Source organism: Pogona vitticeps, chromosome 5, assembly GCF_051106095.1.
Source record: "Pogona vitticeps strain Pit_001003342236 chromosome 5, PviZW2.1, whole genome shotgun sequence".
NCBI classification, from domain to species: Eukaryota; Metazoa; Chordata; class Lepidosauria; order Squamata; family Agamidae; genus Pogona; species Pogona vitticeps.
Window position 1 is genome coordinate 167,164,348 of NC_135787.1, and position 19,265 is coordinate 167,183,612.

Sequence of the window (19,265 nt, forward strand, 5' to 3'; positions counted from 1 at the left end):
ATCTTGGAATCTCAAGCGTTCTGCTGGTTGCTCTCTCTTTTCTTTTTTTCTTTTTTTCTTTTTTTTTTTTTTTTTTTTGCCCCTGGTATGACCTCCCCTCATGGAGAACTCTCAGTTCTAGAGTGCTGCCTTCACTCTATGACTCTGTGAGGGAGGTGGTCCATGACCATTTTTCACGGTTACAGCGGCGCAAGGGGTGCTTCACAGTGGACCTGTGGAGCAGGGATCAGCACGGCTACCTCTCGCTCACAGCCCACTGGTGGCAGCCAGAGGACTTGAGTGGTGGCAGGGTATCGGCCACAGGGGGAGGCCCTTGCCCTGCCCCCAGGCTACAGGTCTGTTCTGCTGCAGGCGCGGCACATGGAAGCTCAGGCAACAGGTAGGAACATCACTGATGAGCTCTACACATCATTAACGATGTCATCAGGACATGCTTAATAACTGCCCCAAAGGCAATAAAGGCCATCACATAAGCCAAAAGCAAGACAGATAAAGCAAAATACAAGAAGAAGAAAAAAACAAGTCCTGCCAGCAAACACAATATGCTTCTTAGCTTCATACTCATGACAGAAGAAATGTCATTTCATAGAGGATCCTCTCCTGGAATGTATTACTTGGTGTGGTGCAGAGCGTGTGAAACATCTAAACTTTGAATAGCATGATCATTAAAATTTCAAGGTTTGTAAAGAACTAAGTCCCCTTCTTGGATGCGCACCTTAATGTGGTGAAGGGCTTTGAGTGTGTCAGTGATGCTGCAAGCAATGCCTTGAAGAGGCCAGACTTATGAGCTGAACCCCCAGCAGGGGCACCCAAGGCAGAACAGTCACAGCTGAGATGCTATGTAGCAATCACCCTTAGGGATCTAAACATGTCTTCTGAGTCCTCATTCAGCACCAACTCCTCCAACACAATGAAGATTCCTTCTGATTTCCCTCTTTTTAAAAAAGAACTGTCCTGTTAATGTCAACACAAATCCAGTAAACTATCATCATAATGCAGACGTGGGATGGGTTCAAACTGGAACTAAAATAATTCCTCATGGCCAAATCCAAAACGCATTTGCATGTCCTGTATCCTTCTTGTTTTTCACTGATTTGTAAGACTGTTAATTTTTCCCCTGCCCATTAAGAAAGAGGTAAACATTAAAAAGCTGTATTTAAACTGGAAATTCACACTACTATGACAGTGTTATCTATAGTTTTGGAAGAACTAGCTCTGTTTGTGTGTGCAAGCAAATCAGACAAAATCTGAAGGAGAAAAAGAAAAGAAAAAGAAAAAAAAGACAACAGTACATCTTACCTTAAGGACTATTTTATTTTAACGTGAGCTTTTGTGGATCACATCCACTTCTTTGGATATAAAGAATAAAATGAAATATAGGATCAAATACCAAATTCATAGCCTATATCTATGTTTGCTGCTGTCACTAAACATGGTGCAATTACATACATGACTACTAGTATTATCAGCTTAATCCTATACAAATGGTTAAACTGAGAATGTATAATAAGAAAAGAAAACGTATTGTTGCACCTTTCTGCCTAATAGATTTAGATGGCTTTTAAAAAACAAATTTTAAAAAAAGCAAATATACTGTAATTTATCAGAATAACATTTAAAACAATGCCACAACACTGTTTTTCTTATAAAGCCTCAAGAAAGGCTAAGGTTACTTGGGAACGTCAGGAAATTACCTGAAAATAAATTCCATTGAACGAAATAGAATCTACTCCTGGGTAGATACTTTTAAGAGCGCGCTATTAGAAGAAACTGAGCTTTAAACCGACGTAAAAATATGTTAAATAAATACAGAAATAAATAACTCTCCCTCCGCAATTTAAAAAAAAAAACACTCTCCTCTTCCTGGTATTTAACGTCGGTACACAGAACTAAAACCCCAACCGCCACCTCCTCCTTCACTTTCGGCCCTTCAAGCTGGTTTTGCGACAGTTCTAGCGTCGCGGCGTGATGATGTCATCGCAGTGGAGCCGCGCCGGAAAGAGGAGTCGGGCGGGTCAGATGTGGTCGTGGAGGTGTTGCTTCTTTGGCTGCACTTCGTGGCTCGAATCCGTCGACATCGGGGCTCTCTGGGGCCGTGCAGGTGAGAAAGAGGCCCAAATGTGGGGCCGGGGATAGTTCATGGGACGAAACATCGGCTGGTTTTCCCTTCGCCTGGCCGCGTCCGGATGCAGGGCGGGCCTGGCTGGGCCTAGCTGCCTCTCCGTGAAAGGGAAGACGCGGCCTCTTCGGAACATGGCCCTTGTGCTCTTGGGCCGGACCCAAGACAGGGACTCCTTGCCTGGCTCCTGCGCTCGCCCGCCCGCCCGCGGGTCCTGTGCTTCTTGCAAATGAAAGTGCCGGCAACGGAGGCCTGCTGGCATAATACGGAATCCGCCTGCCAACGTCATGCTCCTTGTTGGTCAAATCCTGTGGTCTGAAGCCGTAGTCCTCGCAGATGGTTTTTTATGAGTTGTCACCAGAGTGCATGATCAGGGATCGGTATGGTGGTTGATGGTCGTTGGTCTTTTCCTCTCTACCCCTCGGGCTGACTGCATCATCAGTAATAATGTGCTGTCAAGTCAAATCAGACTGATGGCGACCCTTTTCAGGTAGAGAAGACAGACAGGTAGTTTACGATTCCCTTCTGTGGGTGCCCTGGGGCCGTGCATGTGCAGCTTGTCCAAGGCCACACAGGCTGGATCTGCTCACATTGAGGCACAGTAAACTCCCAATTTTTGGCTGCACAGCTAGATACCTAAACCACTGAGCTGCCCAGTCAGCAGATTACATCATTACTTGTATAAAAAAACTAGCAGGAATAGAGAGGGGAGAAGCTTCAACATCAAACTTTTAGGGCTGATTTTCTTTTAACAGTCACCTTTTTTTTACTACATTTGATCCGTAGAGAGATCTAAAATGTTGTACAGACGTTTATTAATACATTAAGTAGGTAAAGGTTCCCCTTGACATTTAATCCAGTCGTGTCCGACTCTAGGGTGCAGTGCTCATCCCCGTCTCCAAGCCATAGAGCCAGAATTTGTCTGAAGACAGTTTCCGTGGTCACGTGACCAGCACAACTATGTTGCTACCTTCCCACCATGGTGGTATCTACTTGCATTTACATGCTTTCGAACTGCTAGGTTGGCAGGAGCTGGGACAAGCGATGGGAGCTCACTCTGTCGCATCTTGCGACTGCTGGTCTTCTGACCTTGCAGCACAGAGGCTTCTGCGGTTTAACCCACAGCGCCACCACGTCCCTGACTTAAAATACATTAAGTACTTTATAGCAATAGAAGATGAGATTAGGTAAGTTTCATTTGTCAGCCAGTCTCATAAATAAGCCACAAAAGTTGCCTGCAAAAAACATTTGCTGTTCTGTCAACCAGTTTACTCTTCAGTGTAGATTTCCAAGCACAAGCTTACATGTAAGTTCTGGTCCCCAATGGCTGTCATAGCTTCATCTGAATAGCTTAGTGGTTTAAGGCAGGAATTCAGTTCCTCATTGTGCCTTCTTGACAGGGGCTGGGCTTGATGATCCATAGGGTCCCTTCCAGCTCTGCAGTTCAAAGGTGGCGGTGGTGGTTGTTATTAATATTAATATCATTGACAGCAACCTTGTAATTTAACATTGCAAACAAGAATGTGGGATGATGGTGGTTTTCATAAAGGAGGTGTGTATTAGAAGCATACAGATTTTTTATTACAACTTAGAGAGTGGCCAGCCTCTCATTACCTGAGTTCACTCCCAGCAGATTCAGGTGGCTGACTCAGCCTTCCCTCCTGAGTAAACTGGGTACCCAACTTGCTGGGAGGGGGGACAACAATGCACAGCCTGAATAATTATGTTGTAAACCACCTAGAGAGTGCTTTAAGCGCTATAGGGTGGTGTACAAGTAACATCCTTTTTACTCATAAAGTTCTGACTCTGAAACTCACTACAATGGTAGAGCTTCAAAATGAATTCGTATTGACAAAGTATTGTTAACTGGTTGTTGTCATGTGCCATCAAGTTGTATCTAACTTGTGAGATATTTAAGAGGTGGTTTTACCAGCACCACCCCACCCACCCCCACGAGCTTTCAGGGCTGAGCTGGAATTTGAACCTAGCTCTCCTTAGTCTCTCACTATCCCCTACACCACGTTATCATAGATAATTGCACCAAATTTTAAACTCACTGTTGTTATACTAAAAAATGAAAAACCGATACCTCATTGTACAGTGGACCCTCTACTTATGGAATTCGTTTTGGAACGGTGGCTGCAGGTCAAGTCTCCATTGATTTACAATGCATTGAAAAATGATTAATCCATAACCGGCCGGTTTTAATGGGTTCCTATGGGCTTGAAACTCACCGTCCAGCAAAGATCCTCCATAGCGTGGCCATTTTCGCTGCCCGTGCAGCGAGGAATCCGTCCCAGAAAACAGCGGGCGGCCATTTTTTTTACCCGGTGGCCATTTTGAAACCGCCGATCAGCTGTGTGAAAATCTTCGTTTTGCGATAATCGGTTAGTGAAGCAGGTAACCGATCATCGCAAAGCAAAAAAAAACACCATAGGAAACATCGTTTTGCGATCGCAAAAACTTCTTCATTATGCGATTTCTTTGTTAAACGAAGCGCTCATCTTATGAGGCACCACAAAACCGCCTAGAGTGGTCTAGTAGACCAGATAGGTGGGGTATAAATCAAATAAATAAATAAATAAATAAATTTCTCATGCTACTTGAAGATTCAGGGAAGCGCATCAGTTCCCTGAGACATAGCAAACCTAGCTATAGCCAATAAATACTTCTCTGACTTCTGTCTCATAAAGTTAAAGACAAGATTGGTGGCACCAGGAGCTTTCCTTGTGGATTTTTGTAGGAATTTGGTTTCTTCCCACATGTTTAGCCACAGCCTTTAGAGTAACTTCTATGCATTCATTTGTTGCAAACTGCAAAATAGAGAAATTAAAAGGTGCATTTGCTCTTAGTTTACATATTTTAATCTCTTTCAGTGATAGTATCAATCATTAGAATTAATGATTAGAATCATTAAAAGTCATATTGTCAAATCATGTATTTGTAATTTATAATTTTCTTTTATTTTGGGGGGGGTGTCACTCAATCATTGTATATTCCCCTCAGATTTTATTAAGTCGTGAGCCTTGGAAACTAATTTTTGTATTTATACTGCTGTATGTCTGAAATCACTTTTTCCATGATATACGAAGTATAGATCAGCAGAGAAAAATAATAGAAAATTAATAATAAAAATTATACTCTTGTTTTCTTCTTTTCTGGTGCTTGAGTCGATCATATAGATTTCTGAAAAAGAAAAATTTAAGATCTGACCGTTTTCTTAAATGACTTTGTACTAAAGTATGTGAAACGCTGGCTAATCCTACTTGAATAAATATTATTGATAGATGCCTGGTTTTCATAGACTCTGTTTTGTGCTATCTTTTTTCTCTTTAGAATTATAGAAAATGGCAAAGTTTGTGACACCTGTGATCCAGGATAATCCCTCAGGATGGGGTCCATGTGCTGTCCCTGAGCAGTTCAAAGATATGCCATATCAGCCCTTCAGCAAAGGAGATCGGCTTGGAAAGGTGCTTCTTCATGTGGCCTTTGCACAAAAGCTCCTATAACTGTTTTATCACATTATTTATCTGCAGTTTTATGTCTCAGAATCCTGCTTTTCACAGTTCTCTTACCATGTGCTTCAGTGTCCCAGTTCCTGTGCCAATTTTCATAGGGCAAAAACGAACTGAAATGGATATATGTCATGCATATACAGTGGTGCCTCGCTTAACGAGCGCACCATACAACGAAGAATCCATATAGCGATCCCTTTTGGGGGATCACTATACGGAGCTGCCCCAATCGCCGCACTCGCTTTGCGACGATTGGGGCGTCCGGCGGCCATTTTGGAGCCGCCGATCAGCTGATTGGCAGCTCCAAAATGGCCGCCGGACCGCGAAAACATCGCTGGAGGGGTAAGTTTGGGCGCCTATTGGAACGCATTAAACTAAGTTTAATGCGTTCCAATAGGCTTTTCCTGCCCCGTACAGCGATGTTTTCGCATAGCAAAGGTTAATCCGGAACGGATTAACCTCGCTATACGGGGCACCACTGTAACTGCTTTTGCAGGCGAAACTGAACACACAAAATGCTATTTTCAAATAGTTTTGTTTGATATAAAGCTTTGTTGAAGTTGCCACAGAGATGGGCAGCTCATCTTACCTGTCTGCTGATCAATTTACTGGAATGTTGCATGGCCTAGTTAAACTTAATTGGAACAGAAAATAGGAGTTAGTTATACAGGATGACAGTATAGGATTACGTTTTGAGATAGACTATGGAAGACTTTGGTTAATACTGCCTTTTTGTCTTCTACTACTATAGGGATGGTGCAGTTCATAGACTTGAGTCAGGGGGAGGGTCATTGAACATTATCTTCCATGTTACAGTTAACTCGTAGGAACTGACACAGGAATGTCATCTTGGGCACCATCTCTGTGACTCTCAGGATAGTCACATACTGAGAGTATTGAAACGTGAACTGGTTCTCACTACCAGCAGAGAAAGAGTTTGATATGAACATTCCAACTGAGAGAGCTCTAAAAGTCATTTTTATCGAAGTTATTGAAAATCAACTCTGTCCCAAATCTCAGAATCTTATTGATTATTCGTTATATTTATTTTGGCTAGGTTGCAGATTGGACTGGAGCTACTTATCAGGATAAGAGATACACAAGTAAGTAAGGTATGAGTGTTCCTGTTTGACACACACCATAAACATGAATATCATGTGATGGTGTGTCTGAAATGACAAGCAGATGTGCCATGAGTTTCTGTTGAGATAAAGGGATTTCTTAAGTGTTTTAGGGCAGATTACTGTCTTACGGTCACCATTTGTGGAATAAGTATTTTGTTGTCCCTCTGAGATTTTCTGGGAAGGCATATTATAGCTCCTGCTTCATCATTTTGAGACACTGGCATTAAATAAATTTTTCCCCACAATCCTTTCTTTTGCCTAACAATAATTAGTACTTAAGCATATGTCTGGTATCTGAAGCAAACAGTACTGCTGAGGTTTGATTGTACAAATATTGATGTCATCATTTAATTATGCTTCAAATATGAAGGAGCCCAAAGCACATGATAATCTCTGTGCTGATTACAAAATAAGTGGGGTTTTGTTTCCTTCCTTGAGCTTGAAAAGAAGGAATCCCCATCTTCCTTTTGTAATAAGCCATAATGTTCACATAGCTCTTCATATGAATACAAATAATACAAATGCTGTTTTTAGACTTCCTGTCTTAAATTAAGGAACCATTCCAGTCCTAGACCTGCCTTTCAAGGGAGTCCCAGCCTTGAACACTAAGGTGATAAAGATAATTGTATTTCCAGATAAATATTCATCCCAGTTTGGTGGTGGAAGCCAGTATGCTTACTTCCATGAGGAAGATGAAACTAGTTTCCAACTGGTGGACACAGCACGGACACAAAAAACTGCATACCAGAGGAATCGCATGAGGTTTGCACAGGTATTGAAAGCTTAGATTTGAATTCTGTACTGAGTGAGTTAGCTATCTCTACTTAAAACTCTCAGAGAAAATAAGTAGGAACTCCCTGTCATTGATTGGCAGTTTTGCTTGGATATGTACCAACTGGAAATACAAATTGCCTTTCAGACAGCTTCCTGCAGGACTCTCTGTGGTGTCAGTTGTAAGGATGGTTGATCTTTAGCTGCTGAACAGTATTAGATTTCCATTCATCTTTTGTTTTCTGCATTAGCAGTTCATTATGGCTCCTGCCAATGCTTAATGATGTTTTTGTCTATATGCTCCATGCCTTGTAACAAGTAATAGGAATATAATGCCTTGTAGGCCTGCCTCCTGTGGTCCCTAGAGTAATGTTCCAATGGATTGTAACATGTTTTCTTATTTACATGGATGTTTCTTTCCAGAGGAACCTTCGGAGAGACAAGGACCGCCGCAACATACTGCAGTTCAACCTGCAGACGCTGCCTAAAAGTGCCAAGCAAAAGGAGAGGTAAATATACCATGTCTGTTTAGGCAAACATTGGATCCTCGGCCCCCATGGAGCTACCGTATTTTTCCGTGTATTAGACAATACTTTTGTCTAAAATCTACACTAAAAATTGAGGGCCATATTATACATGGAAGTAAGCTGAAGAGAGAACAAAACGGCCCATAGCTTGCCTCTGTACACAGGCTTCCTCCAGTCAGGATGCTTAGCTTCCTACAGTTAGGAGACTTATGTAACTGATGTCAGCTGATGCTGTACAAACCAATTGAAACATACCTCGTTGGAGGTGGAGCCTGTAAGCAGTGGTCAGATTCAACAGGGACTTGTAATGTCCTAGTGTTCTGAGCCTGGAGGCTGAATACTCAAAGCTAAGTTAAGATTTCTTAATTTTGGGTTAGAAAGGGGGGGAATCTTATACATGAGGGCATCTTATAGACGGAAAAATGCAGTAGTGTGAAACTGATTGCCTTTCCTTAAAAAAAAAAAACGAGTACCAGCACTTATGGACCTTGTGAGGTATTCTGCATTTATAGGACAGCTGAATGAATTGTGGCAATATTCCAAAAGTGTCAGACTAGGAGTTAGAATACATGGATTCAAATCTCCCCTCAGCTGTGGAAACTCACTGGAGGAAGCAGTGGTGAAACACTCCTTGAACACCTCATATATCTTGAAAACCCTTTTAGGGTCACCATAGATGGGAAATGGCAGTGCACGAAAACATAAAAATGGTTGGCTGTTGCAAGAAATCAACACTTTTCAAACTCTGTGATCTAAAAATAGTAAATAACTTTAGTAGCAGCTCAGATTCTGATTGTGCTTGTGATTACCTTCCTGGGCTTAACAGTTTTCACTATTTCAGAGACAGACTGCGTCTGCAAAAGAAGTTTCAGAAGCAATTTGGTGTCCGACAGAAATGGGACCAGAAATCTCAGGTAAAGTAATAGCCTCCAAAGCTGGTGGGATTTCTGTCTGGTGGCCATTATTGGGCTTGACTGCTTCTGTTTTCAGCTGTTGATCCACATTAATCAATATGTGCTGTCTCTTTTCCTTCCCTCCATCAACCTGTACTTTCCCTGTTGTCATAACAGAAACCCCGTGATTCCTCTGTGGAAGTTCGCAGTGACTGGGAGGTAAAAGAGGAGATGGATTTCCCTAGGTTGATGAAGATGAGATACCTGGAGGTATCAGACCCTCAGGATATGTAAGTATTGGAGGAATCTGAAGATGGGGTCCACAGCACGTGGCAGCGAACGTTTTCACATGATTAGAGATGGGGACGAATATAAAAACGGATCAGTTTTTCCAACAAATATAGCGGATTCATTAAATATTCATTGATCCATATTTTGGGTTCCAGAGACCCCCCACAAATACGAAGGGACAAATATTTACCGGTTTTTATTTGTCCTTCATATTTAAAAAAAATGGTGCCTATTGGCCGCCGATCAGCTGAAAGGCAGCCACCACCCTACACAGCCTTCCCCCCACCCCTTTCCTTTCCCTACCTTAGGCTCCACCCCACCCCCACCAACACCCTCTTACCTTAATCACTGCTGCTGAGGTCTTCTGGCCTCGCAGCCACACATGTAAAAATGGGGACTGGCTGCCCTTTGCAAAGATGAGAGCTGCAGCTTTATTTAGGGTAGGGAAGCTGCAGCTGCCATCTTTGCAAAGGACAGCCTGGATTCCCTTAGCCTGTCTTAAGGGAACCCAGGCTGCCCTTTGCAAAGATGGCAGCTGCAGCTTCCCTACTCTAAATGAAGCCGCAGCCACCATCTTTGCAAAGGTCAACCAGTCTCCCTTTTTACACACTGTGGTTGCAGAGGCCTGATGGAGACCTGGGCAGCAGCTATTAAGGTAAGGGTGTGTTGGTGGGAGTGGGGTGGGGGCTAAGGTAGGGAAAAGAAGGGGGTGTTGGGGGGTGGCTGCCTATTGGCTGTTAATCAGCAGCCGGTAGGCAGAATGGGCTTCAGCGTGGTGTGGTAAACTCTCCTGGGGGGGACCCAATTTGTGGTTGAATAATTCAGATATCCGACATCCAGTCTTCACCAAAGTTGGCAGTCATGTTGTGGAAAGACATAGGAAGTTCCGTTGTGATTCTGGATTCTCTAAGTACTTGGGGGAGCTTTCCTGGGGTTCCTCTTTGTGACTATGTAACTCGGGGGTCTGTGATCCAGTGTTCACCAAACCTTCAGGAGTTGTAGAAAAGCATCTGAGGAAGCTTCCCTGTAAATCCAGTGTCTCTGGGTTGCCGGGGGCCAGTGTTATAGCAGTTTAAAGTACAGACGAATCGATGGATCAATTCATTGACGAATATTTGTGTATTTGTTGCTCTGTTAATCTTGATGAATAAAGGATCAAAACGAATAGCCTTTTTTTTATTTGTCCCCATCTCTATACATGATTCACAGTCCTTTTCTTATGTGTGCTGACTAGGGCACAACTTTTGTGCATCAGTACCCTGAATTAGAATCAACTATACTTCCATCTGCTGACACGCTAAAAAAGTTTTCTGTACCTTTAGAATACTAATGGCTCTTGTGTTCTATTAAGAGAAGGAAGATATTGCTAAGTATTAGAAATCTATCAGCCAGCCAGTTAATGTAGTGTAGAGTTCAGATTTTGTGGTTGGCATGTAAACAGTCTCTATTCTCTAAAATGTGGTTTTGCTGTTTAGCCTTAGATGCTTGAAGCTTTTTCCTCAGCTCTGGTTTAGTCCACTCTAAAGTAAGAGCACAGGCCAAAAAACAATGGAGTCTATTGATAAAGATCTGTGTTTCTCCTCAGTTACTCCCTTTTTATCAGTTAGAATTTTGTGACATTTCTTTAAATAGGTTTTTGTGATCATTCTTTCCTTGTTGCTTGCAGAGAGTGCTGTGGGGCCCTGGAGTACTATGACAAAGCCTTTGATCGCATCACCACAAGAAATGAAAAGAATCTTCGTAGCATCAAACGGATCTTCCATACTGTAACTACTACAGATGATCCAGTTATCCGCAAGGTATAATCTGTTCCTTTAACTTGGTTTATGAACTAGTTACCTGTTGTTGCAAAAAAAAATTGTTTGTTTGTTTTAAAAAGAATATCTCAGAGCATTGTACTACGAAGAGCAGGAAAGGTATACGCATAACAGTGCATACTAGACTGGTCAATGCAGTAATGTTTTCATAAATGCCCCTTCATAAGCCTGAGAGTAAACTTAGTGACAGACCCAACAAAGGGGAGACTCTATGTCCTGCTGACTGTACAGGAGGCATCAAATGATGTAAGTAAGTTGGGTTCAGATTGTAAGCTCCATCTTGTTGTAAAAATACAAATTCAATTTTACTTTGGCGAGAACCAACTCCTTTGAGTGCCTGGAGAAAGAGAGAATTTAAACAACCTGACACAAGAATAATTTGGATTTTATAGAAAGATAACAGTTTCTTCAGAAAGGAGGTGACAGGAGCATTTAGGTAGCTCAGATCATGTCATCCCAACAATAGAAAAGAAGAGGTTTACCTTTATAAGGCGCAAACCATAACAAACTCAAGAAACAGGATGATAGGTTCCCTTTGTCAAGGAATCATAGAAAAATGATGTTGGAAAGGATCTATAAGGCCATCGAGCCCAGCCCCTGTTCAATGCAGAAAAACAAACAAAAAGGATATCTGCCAGGTGGTTGTCTAAATTTCTCTTGAATGCCTCCAGTGCTGGAACATTCACTCCCTCTTGAGGTAATAGACCAAAATCTGGCTTCCTGTAACTTGAGCCCACCAACCCCATTCTCGACTTAACTTTAGCTAATAACATGTGATGGACAGAGACACATATACAGTATGTATGGAAACATTAAAGAAATATTTAATGATGTTTACTTAATATTTAATAAAATATTAAAGGAACATTTTGTGCAAAGATGGACATGATAAAGGACAAAAATGGTAGGGACCTAACAGAAGCAGAAGACATCAAGAAGAGGTGGCAAGAATAAACAGAGGAATTATATCAGAAAGATTTGGATGTCCCGGGCAACCCAGATAGTGTGGATGCTGACCTTGAGCCAGACATCCTGGAGAGTGATGTCAAGTGGGCCTTAGAAAGCATTGCTAACAACAAGGCCAGTGGAGGTGATGGCATTTCAGTTGAACTATTTAAAATCTTAAAATATGAGGCTGTTAAGGTGCTGCACTCAATATGCCGGCAAGTTTGGAAAACTCAGCAGTGGCCAGAGGACTGGAAAAGGTCAGTCTGCATCCCAATCCCAACGAAGGGCGGTGCCAAAGAATGCTACAACAACTGTACAATTGCACTCATTTCACACACTAGCAAGGTTCAAAATCCTGCAAGGTAGCTCAAAATCCTCCAAGGTAGGCTTCAGTATGAGTACCTAGAACTCCCAGAAGTACAAGCTGGATTTCAAAGGGACAGAGGAACTAGAGAAGAAATTGCTAACATGTGAGAAAGCCAGAGAGTTCCAGAAAAACATTACTTCTGCTTCATTGACTATGCAAACGCCTTTGACTGTGTCGACCACAGCAAACTATGGCAAGTCCTTAAAGAAATGGGAGTGCCTCACTCCCACCTTATCTATCTCCTGAGAAATCTATATGTGGGACAGGAAGCAACAGTTAGAACTGGATATGGAACAACTGATTGGTTCAAAATTGGGAAAGGAGTACTTATATGCAGAATACATCATGCGAAAGGCAGGACTGGATGAATCCCAAACCGGAATTAAGATTGCCAGAAGAAATATCAACAACCTCAGATATGCAGATGGTACCACTCTGATGGCAGAAAGTGAGGAGAAATTAAAGAACCTCATAATGAGGGTGAAAGAGGAGAGCCAAAAAATGGTCTGAAGCTCAACATCAAAAAAAACTAAGGTCATGGTCACTGGTTCCATCATCTCCTGGCAAATAGAAGGGGAAGATACGGAGGCAGTGACAGATTTTACTTTCTTGGTCTCCATGATCACTGGAGATGGTGATAGCAGCCATGAAATTAAACGACTCCTACTTCTTGGAAGGAAAGCAATGACAAACCTAGACAGCATCGTAAAAAGCAGAGACATCATCTTGCCAACAAAGGTCCACATAGTCAAAGCTATGGTTTTTCCAGTAGCGATGTATGAAAGTGAGAGATGGACCGTAAAGAAGGCTGACCACTGAAGAATTGGTGCATTTGAATTGTGGTGCTGGAGGAGACTCTTGTGAGTCCCCTGGACTGCAAGGAGAATAAACCTATCTATTCTAAAGAAAGTCAGCCCTGAGTGCTCACTGGAAGGACAGATCCTGAAGCTGAGGCTCCAATACTTTGGCCTTCTCATGAGAAGAGAAGACTCCCTGGGAAAGACCCCGATGTTGGGAAAGTGTGAGTGCAAGAGAAGAAGAGGACCAGATGGTTGGACAGTGTCACTGAAGCTACCAACATGAATTTGACCCAAGTCCGGGAGGCAGTGGAAGACAGGAGGGCCTGGCGTGCTCTGGTCCATGGGGTCACGAAGAGTCAGACATGACTTAACTACTAAATAACAACAACAATAGAAACATTTAGGTTACTGGAGGCTTCTTCCCATAACTTGTTGATACATTGTATAAAGAGAAACAAGTTAGTTAATGGAGAAGTGCTTAAAGTTGCCATTCTGTTGTTATCATGTCTTGTAAATGTCAAACACCTTAGTTTAAAATTTTGCTTCCCGTGCCCCTTATCTGTTCTGTTCTACTAGACCAAGCAGAGACATCTTGTTTCTCAACTTTGCTTTTCATGAAAAAGTGACTAGCAGGTGACTAGTCTGCTCTGGTGACTAGCAAGTGGTGAGCTGTTTCCTTGAACAAGACCTTGTTACGCTGTCCTGTTATTAGCAGCATAAAGATTTAAAGACAGGAATATATTAAGTACAGTGGTGCCTCACAGGACGAAAACCCCACAAGACTATTGTTTTTTCGATCACTATGGTGCCTTGCATGACGTTTTTTTCTATGACTTTTTTTTTTTTTTTTGAGACCGATGCTTCACAAGACTTTTTTTTGAGACCGATGCATAGGGAACCTCGCAAGATGATTTTTTCACAAGACAACTATTTTCGCGGAACGAATTAAAATCGTCTTGCGAGGCACCACTGTATAATGGAATATATGGATTAAGGAGAAAAGGAGAAAGGTTTTTCCCACAGTCTTCTAGATGCTCAGCAAAAGCCAAAGAATCTTTTATAACGCTGGTGAAACTGTTCTATTTGATGGGATTTATAAAACATATTGGACTAAATAAGGGATGTGGTGGCGCTGCGGGTTAAACCGCAGAAGCCTCTGTGCTGCAAGGTCAAAGACCAGCAATCATAAGATCGAATCCGCACAACGGAGTGAGCTCCTGTCGCTTCTCCCAGCTCCTGCCAACCTAGCAGTTTTAAAGCATGTAAAAATGCGAGTAGATAAATAGGTACAACCTCGGTGGGAAGGTAACGGCATTCTGTGTCTAGTCGTGCTGGCCACGTGACCATGGAAACTGTCTACGGACAAACGCTGGCTCTACGGCTTGGAAACGGGGATGAGCACCGTGCCATAGAGTTGGACACAACTGGACTAAATGTCAAGGGGAACCTTTACCTTCCTGGACTAAATGGTTGAAAGAATGGTTTACATATTTCCCCATGACCTGTTAGTACAATTTTAAGTCTCAAATACAATTTTGAGAGGACAGAAAGATGAAAAACAATGGGTTTGAAGCATTGAGTGGAGAATGTTAGATACCAATATGTTAGATGGGCATGTAGGAATACTTTTTTGGCTTCGTTACCTTGGGTTTCAATGCTGGGGAATGGTGTGCACTCTAGGAGGGAGTAGTTCTGCTGTGGTTTCAGTTATATATTTTGGAGAGCAGCTATAGTTTCAGCTATTATCGACAGTAAATGTAAGTAGATATAACTTGTAGAACCATATAGTATATTGGTCGATTTGTTTTTGCTTTTTAACCTATTCTTCTGACTCTTCTCTGCCCTTAGCTGGCCAAAACTCAAGGGAATGTGTTTGCTACAGATGCCATTCTAGCTACCCTCATGGCATGCACACGATCAGTGTATTCCTGGGACATCATCGTCCAGAGAGTTGGATCTAAGCTCTTTTTTGACAAAAGGGACAACTCCGACTTTGGTGAGTCTGATTTACATTAAAGACTGGATAGTAAGTCGTAGCTAGGAATTTTTCAGTTCTGTTTTTTCAGTCCTGCTTGAGTGAAAAATGTAATCTCTATACAGTCATGCTGCTTCTGTGTTCAGGACATACTGCCCTGGACCTTAATAGTCTTGGTGTCCAGTGTAAAACTTGGGTTTTGCTTTTGGCTGTGTCTTCAGATCTCCTGACAGTGAGTGAGACTGCTAATGAACCACCACAGGATGAGGGTAACTCCTTCAATTCACCCCGCAACCTTGCCATGGAAGCCACCTACATCAACCATAACTTCTCCCAGCAGTGTCTGAGAATGGTACGAGTGAACGAGTCAATGAACTTAATTGTGCAGAGAATTTTGGAAATGACTGTGGTAATTTAGAATGTTATGCTGATGAGATGAAAAGAGGATTACATGTATCAAAATTAATCTGCCTTTATAAGGCTCCTGATGGATCTCATAAGGATTAATACACATATTAGGCAGTTCCAAGAAGGACTTCTGATGTAATGGTAGGGAAAATCTGTTGTCCTTGTGATGGCACTTCAGAGCCATGTTGAAAAAAGGCACAGGGAAGGACTCAGTGAAGAAATTGTGGGGAGAATTTTCCATTTTGAAGTTAAACGCTCTAAGGCTTCTCATATAAGGCAGCCACAGCTATCTTGAACACATTGCCTAATGGACCTGGTAAAGTTGTTGCATCATTTCTTTTCAGGGGAAAGAAAAATACACATTTCCCAATCCAAACCCATTTGTGGAAGATGATATGGATAAAAATGAAGTGGCTTCTGTTGCATACAGGTAGGCTGTTACTTCTTGCACATGGACATGTTGTGACAATCAACATTGTCTTAAAAGTTTAACTTTCAAACATGTTATAACTTCCATGGAAAATTCATTATTACTGCCCACAAATACTGCTGTCATGATATGTAACAATTTGGCAAGGGTAAGGTTACATACTGGTGTTCTTGGTTGTAGATACCGAAGGTGGAAGCTGGGAGATGATATAGATCTGATAGTACGTTGTGAACATGATGGAGTGATGACTGGAGCCAATGGAGAAGTATCATTCATCAACATTAAAACACTGAATGAATGGGACTCAAGGGTAAGGTCGGCTGTATAATTAGGCTTAAATCTGTGAACCTACTAAACAAAGGACAGAACCAGCCCACATAACATGCTATATCACTAATTGATCAGGAGAACATTACGTGGGATCTTTTGCATGCTCCTCATTTATTTGCACTTTGTCCTTTCAACTGTTCCATTTAATGCAAGAGGATAAAGTTAAAAGCATTGGTTTCTTTTTGTCCTATCTAATAAAGATCTCTGCATCATCACTAATTGAACTGTGGTCACATTAGGGACAAACCTCAGAATCTCCTTTCCGGGCACTGTGAAATAAATGTAGTAGCATGAACTGTTCAGCTTTTTATTGATATCCCATAGTTGCCATAACATGTAAAATTCTGACACACGTACTTACTTTTCTAGCATTGTAATGGTGTAGATTGGCGTCAGAAATTGGACTCTCAGAGAGGAGCTGTGATTGCCACTGAACTGAAAAACAATAGCTATAAACTTGCCCGCTGGACATGTTGTGCGCTGCTGGCTGGATCAGAATATCTTAAGCTGGGGTGAGATAAGATATAATATGTTTTTTACATTTATTTTTCAAAAGAGATGTTTATTTTCAGTGATGTTTGCATATGCAAAAATGGAAACTGCTTGAGCCTAGATTTGAAATTGCTGCAAAATGTATGGAAACTGGCTAAATTTTAAAAGTTAAGTTTATTTTATTGCTGAGAGTGAATGAACTGTCAGACATTGGGATGGAGTTCATATACTTGGCACAGTCCTAATACCTATCTTTCGTCACTCATTCCTTAACACTACTGCTTTTATGAGAACGATACAGATTGGAAATATTGTTGAGCATTATACTTTTTCCCATTTTGTTCTGAGCAAATACCGTATTTTTCGCTCCATAAGACGCACCTTTCCATAAGACGCAACAATTTTTTAGGAGAAGAAAACAGGAAAATATAATCTGTTTTCTTCGCTCCATAAGACGCACAGACTTTCCACCCCCCTGTTTTGTGGGAAAAAAGTGTGTCTTATGGTGAGAAAAATACGGTAATTACTGTAATAATTTGAAATACGTCTGAGAACTATATTATTACCCTGAAACTATATAATATTGATATGATGGAAACTATCTGAACTGTTTTACAGACCTGAAACCATTAGAACTCTCCAATGTTAGTAAGTCAAGCAATTTATTCCTGATCTGAAAGCCATTAGAAAATATACACACACACTGAATATTTTATAAATAAACCAATATCCATAATGATGACATCAGTTATTAAAAGAATCCTATAAGACTGAGGCCACATTGAATCTACATGTAGCTGTGTTACATCACTTCATTCCTGACTTGTTTTTTATCCTTGCCAGGTATGTATCCCGGTACCATGTGAAAGACTCTTCACGCCATGTAATCCTAGGCACACAGCAGTTCAAACCCAATGAATTTGCCAGCCAAATTAATTTAAGTATGGAGAACGCTTGGGGCATCCTCCGCTGTGTGATTGACATCTGCATGAAACTGGATGAGGGCAAGTACCTCATCTTGAAAGACCCCAACAAGCAGGTCATCCGTGTCTACAGTCTTCCTGATGGCACCTTCAGCTCTGATGAAGACGATGATGACGATGAGGAGGAGGAAGAAGAGGAAGGTAGGAGTGTTTCCTGTGCCTGCGAGTTGAACTAATGCAAAACATTCTGATTTTTTTTTATTTAGTAGGTACTTAAACTGTGCTAGGGCCCTGGATTAGAGGTGGGCATTTCATATTCATATTTTGGGGATATGAATATGAATCATGGCACCACAGGTACTGTTAGGATCCAGTTCTCTTCCCCAGAACCACCCAGCCCACTTGCCAGGCTCTGCACAGTGCTGCAATCCTCTTTCAGCAGCGGCACACCAATCCCAGCAGGAGCCTGGCCGGCTGTTCCCCACTCAGCCAACCACTTTCAGGAAGGGAATTGGCCTACGGTTCATATTCGTGTCCCAAGATAGATATAGGAGGTGCTACATCTTTACCACTCATGTTTTAATTAGCCACAGCAAAAAAAATTGAACTCATGTCCTGCTAGTGGGCTGATACATCAGTATGGATGGGATATGGTTAACACTGATCTAGTTTTGTAAGCGCTGTGATGGGAAGATTATACTACACAATGCATCTTTATATGTAGTAGATTTCATTTTTCTGTACTGCATATACACCTCATTACTATTTGTCAGTTTCTCAAGGCTTTTCTTTTCAACTGTTGTTTCGTATTTGAGAACTGCACTGTTGAAATTAATATTTAGATGCAAAATGACTACCTGCAACCAGTTAAAGCAGGGTGGTGTGGTTTTGTTATGTGGAAATTTGTAAAAATTGTACAGACACCAGCATTTAGCAAAATTTGTGGTTATGTTAAGTTCTTGCTGGCTTTGAGATAAAAAGAAATTCATTATTTCAACTTTTCTTTGCATTGCAGAGGAAGAGAACTGAACATTGTGGCCATCCAGCAGTGGTGATAAGAGCCTGAGGGCACATTCAGCGTCTGCATTCTCTGAGGCTGGGTTGAAGCTGAGTCTGTACCTTGTTTGCTTCACCCCTGGGAATAAAATAAAAGTTCAACAAGTTTTTCCTTTTGTGTTTATTAATATATTAGTCTTGGGAATAGACCACTATTATGATTACTTTATCAACCCTGATCATTTAAGGAATGATGTGCAGCAGAATATTTGAGTACCACCTTTTCCTGGACTGTGATACATGATATGAAAGGTGAGGGATCACAAGCTAGAATAATTCTGTCTGCTGAACTTGTTTTCTGTATGCAGGGCAATAGGAGGGGACACTTGTCTACTGAGAGAATATTATAAAAAGATATTTTTAAAGCCACTGGTTCTGAGATCTTATAAATGATTACCCACTGAAAGGTAGTGAATGTCCGTTTTCTGTCGTTCATATAAATGCCAACCTAATTTAATCAAGTAGTTCTCTCTACTAGT

At 41.6% G+C, this 19,265-nt stretch overlaps 1 protein-coding gene across 1 annotated transcript; it reads left to right on the forward strand.

Moving 5' to 3' along the window:
• The first annotated feature begins 1,945 nt into the window (after positions 1–1,945).
• Positions 1,946–18,894, forward strand: EIF3D (eukaryotic translation initiation factor 3 subunit D). The gene is made up of 15 exons (XM_073000061.2): positions 1,946–2,101; positions 5,456–5,589; positions 6,692–6,737; positions 7,394–7,530; positions 7,953–8,038; positions 8,898–8,970; positions 9,127–9,239; positions 10,907–11,039; positions 15,021–15,168; positions 15,369–15,499; positions 15,900–15,985; positions 16,166–16,295; positions 16,685–16,827; positions 17,651–17,931; positions 18,746–18,894. The coding sequence occupies exons 2-15, from the start codon at positions 5,467–5,469 to the stop codon at positions 18,757–18,759; spliced, it is 1,644 nt and encodes a 547-aa protein (XP_072856162.1). The 5' UTR covers positions 1,946–2,101; positions 5,456–5,466; the 3' UTR covers positions 18,760–18,894.
• The last annotated feature ends 371 nt before the right edge of the window (positions 18,895–19,265 follow it).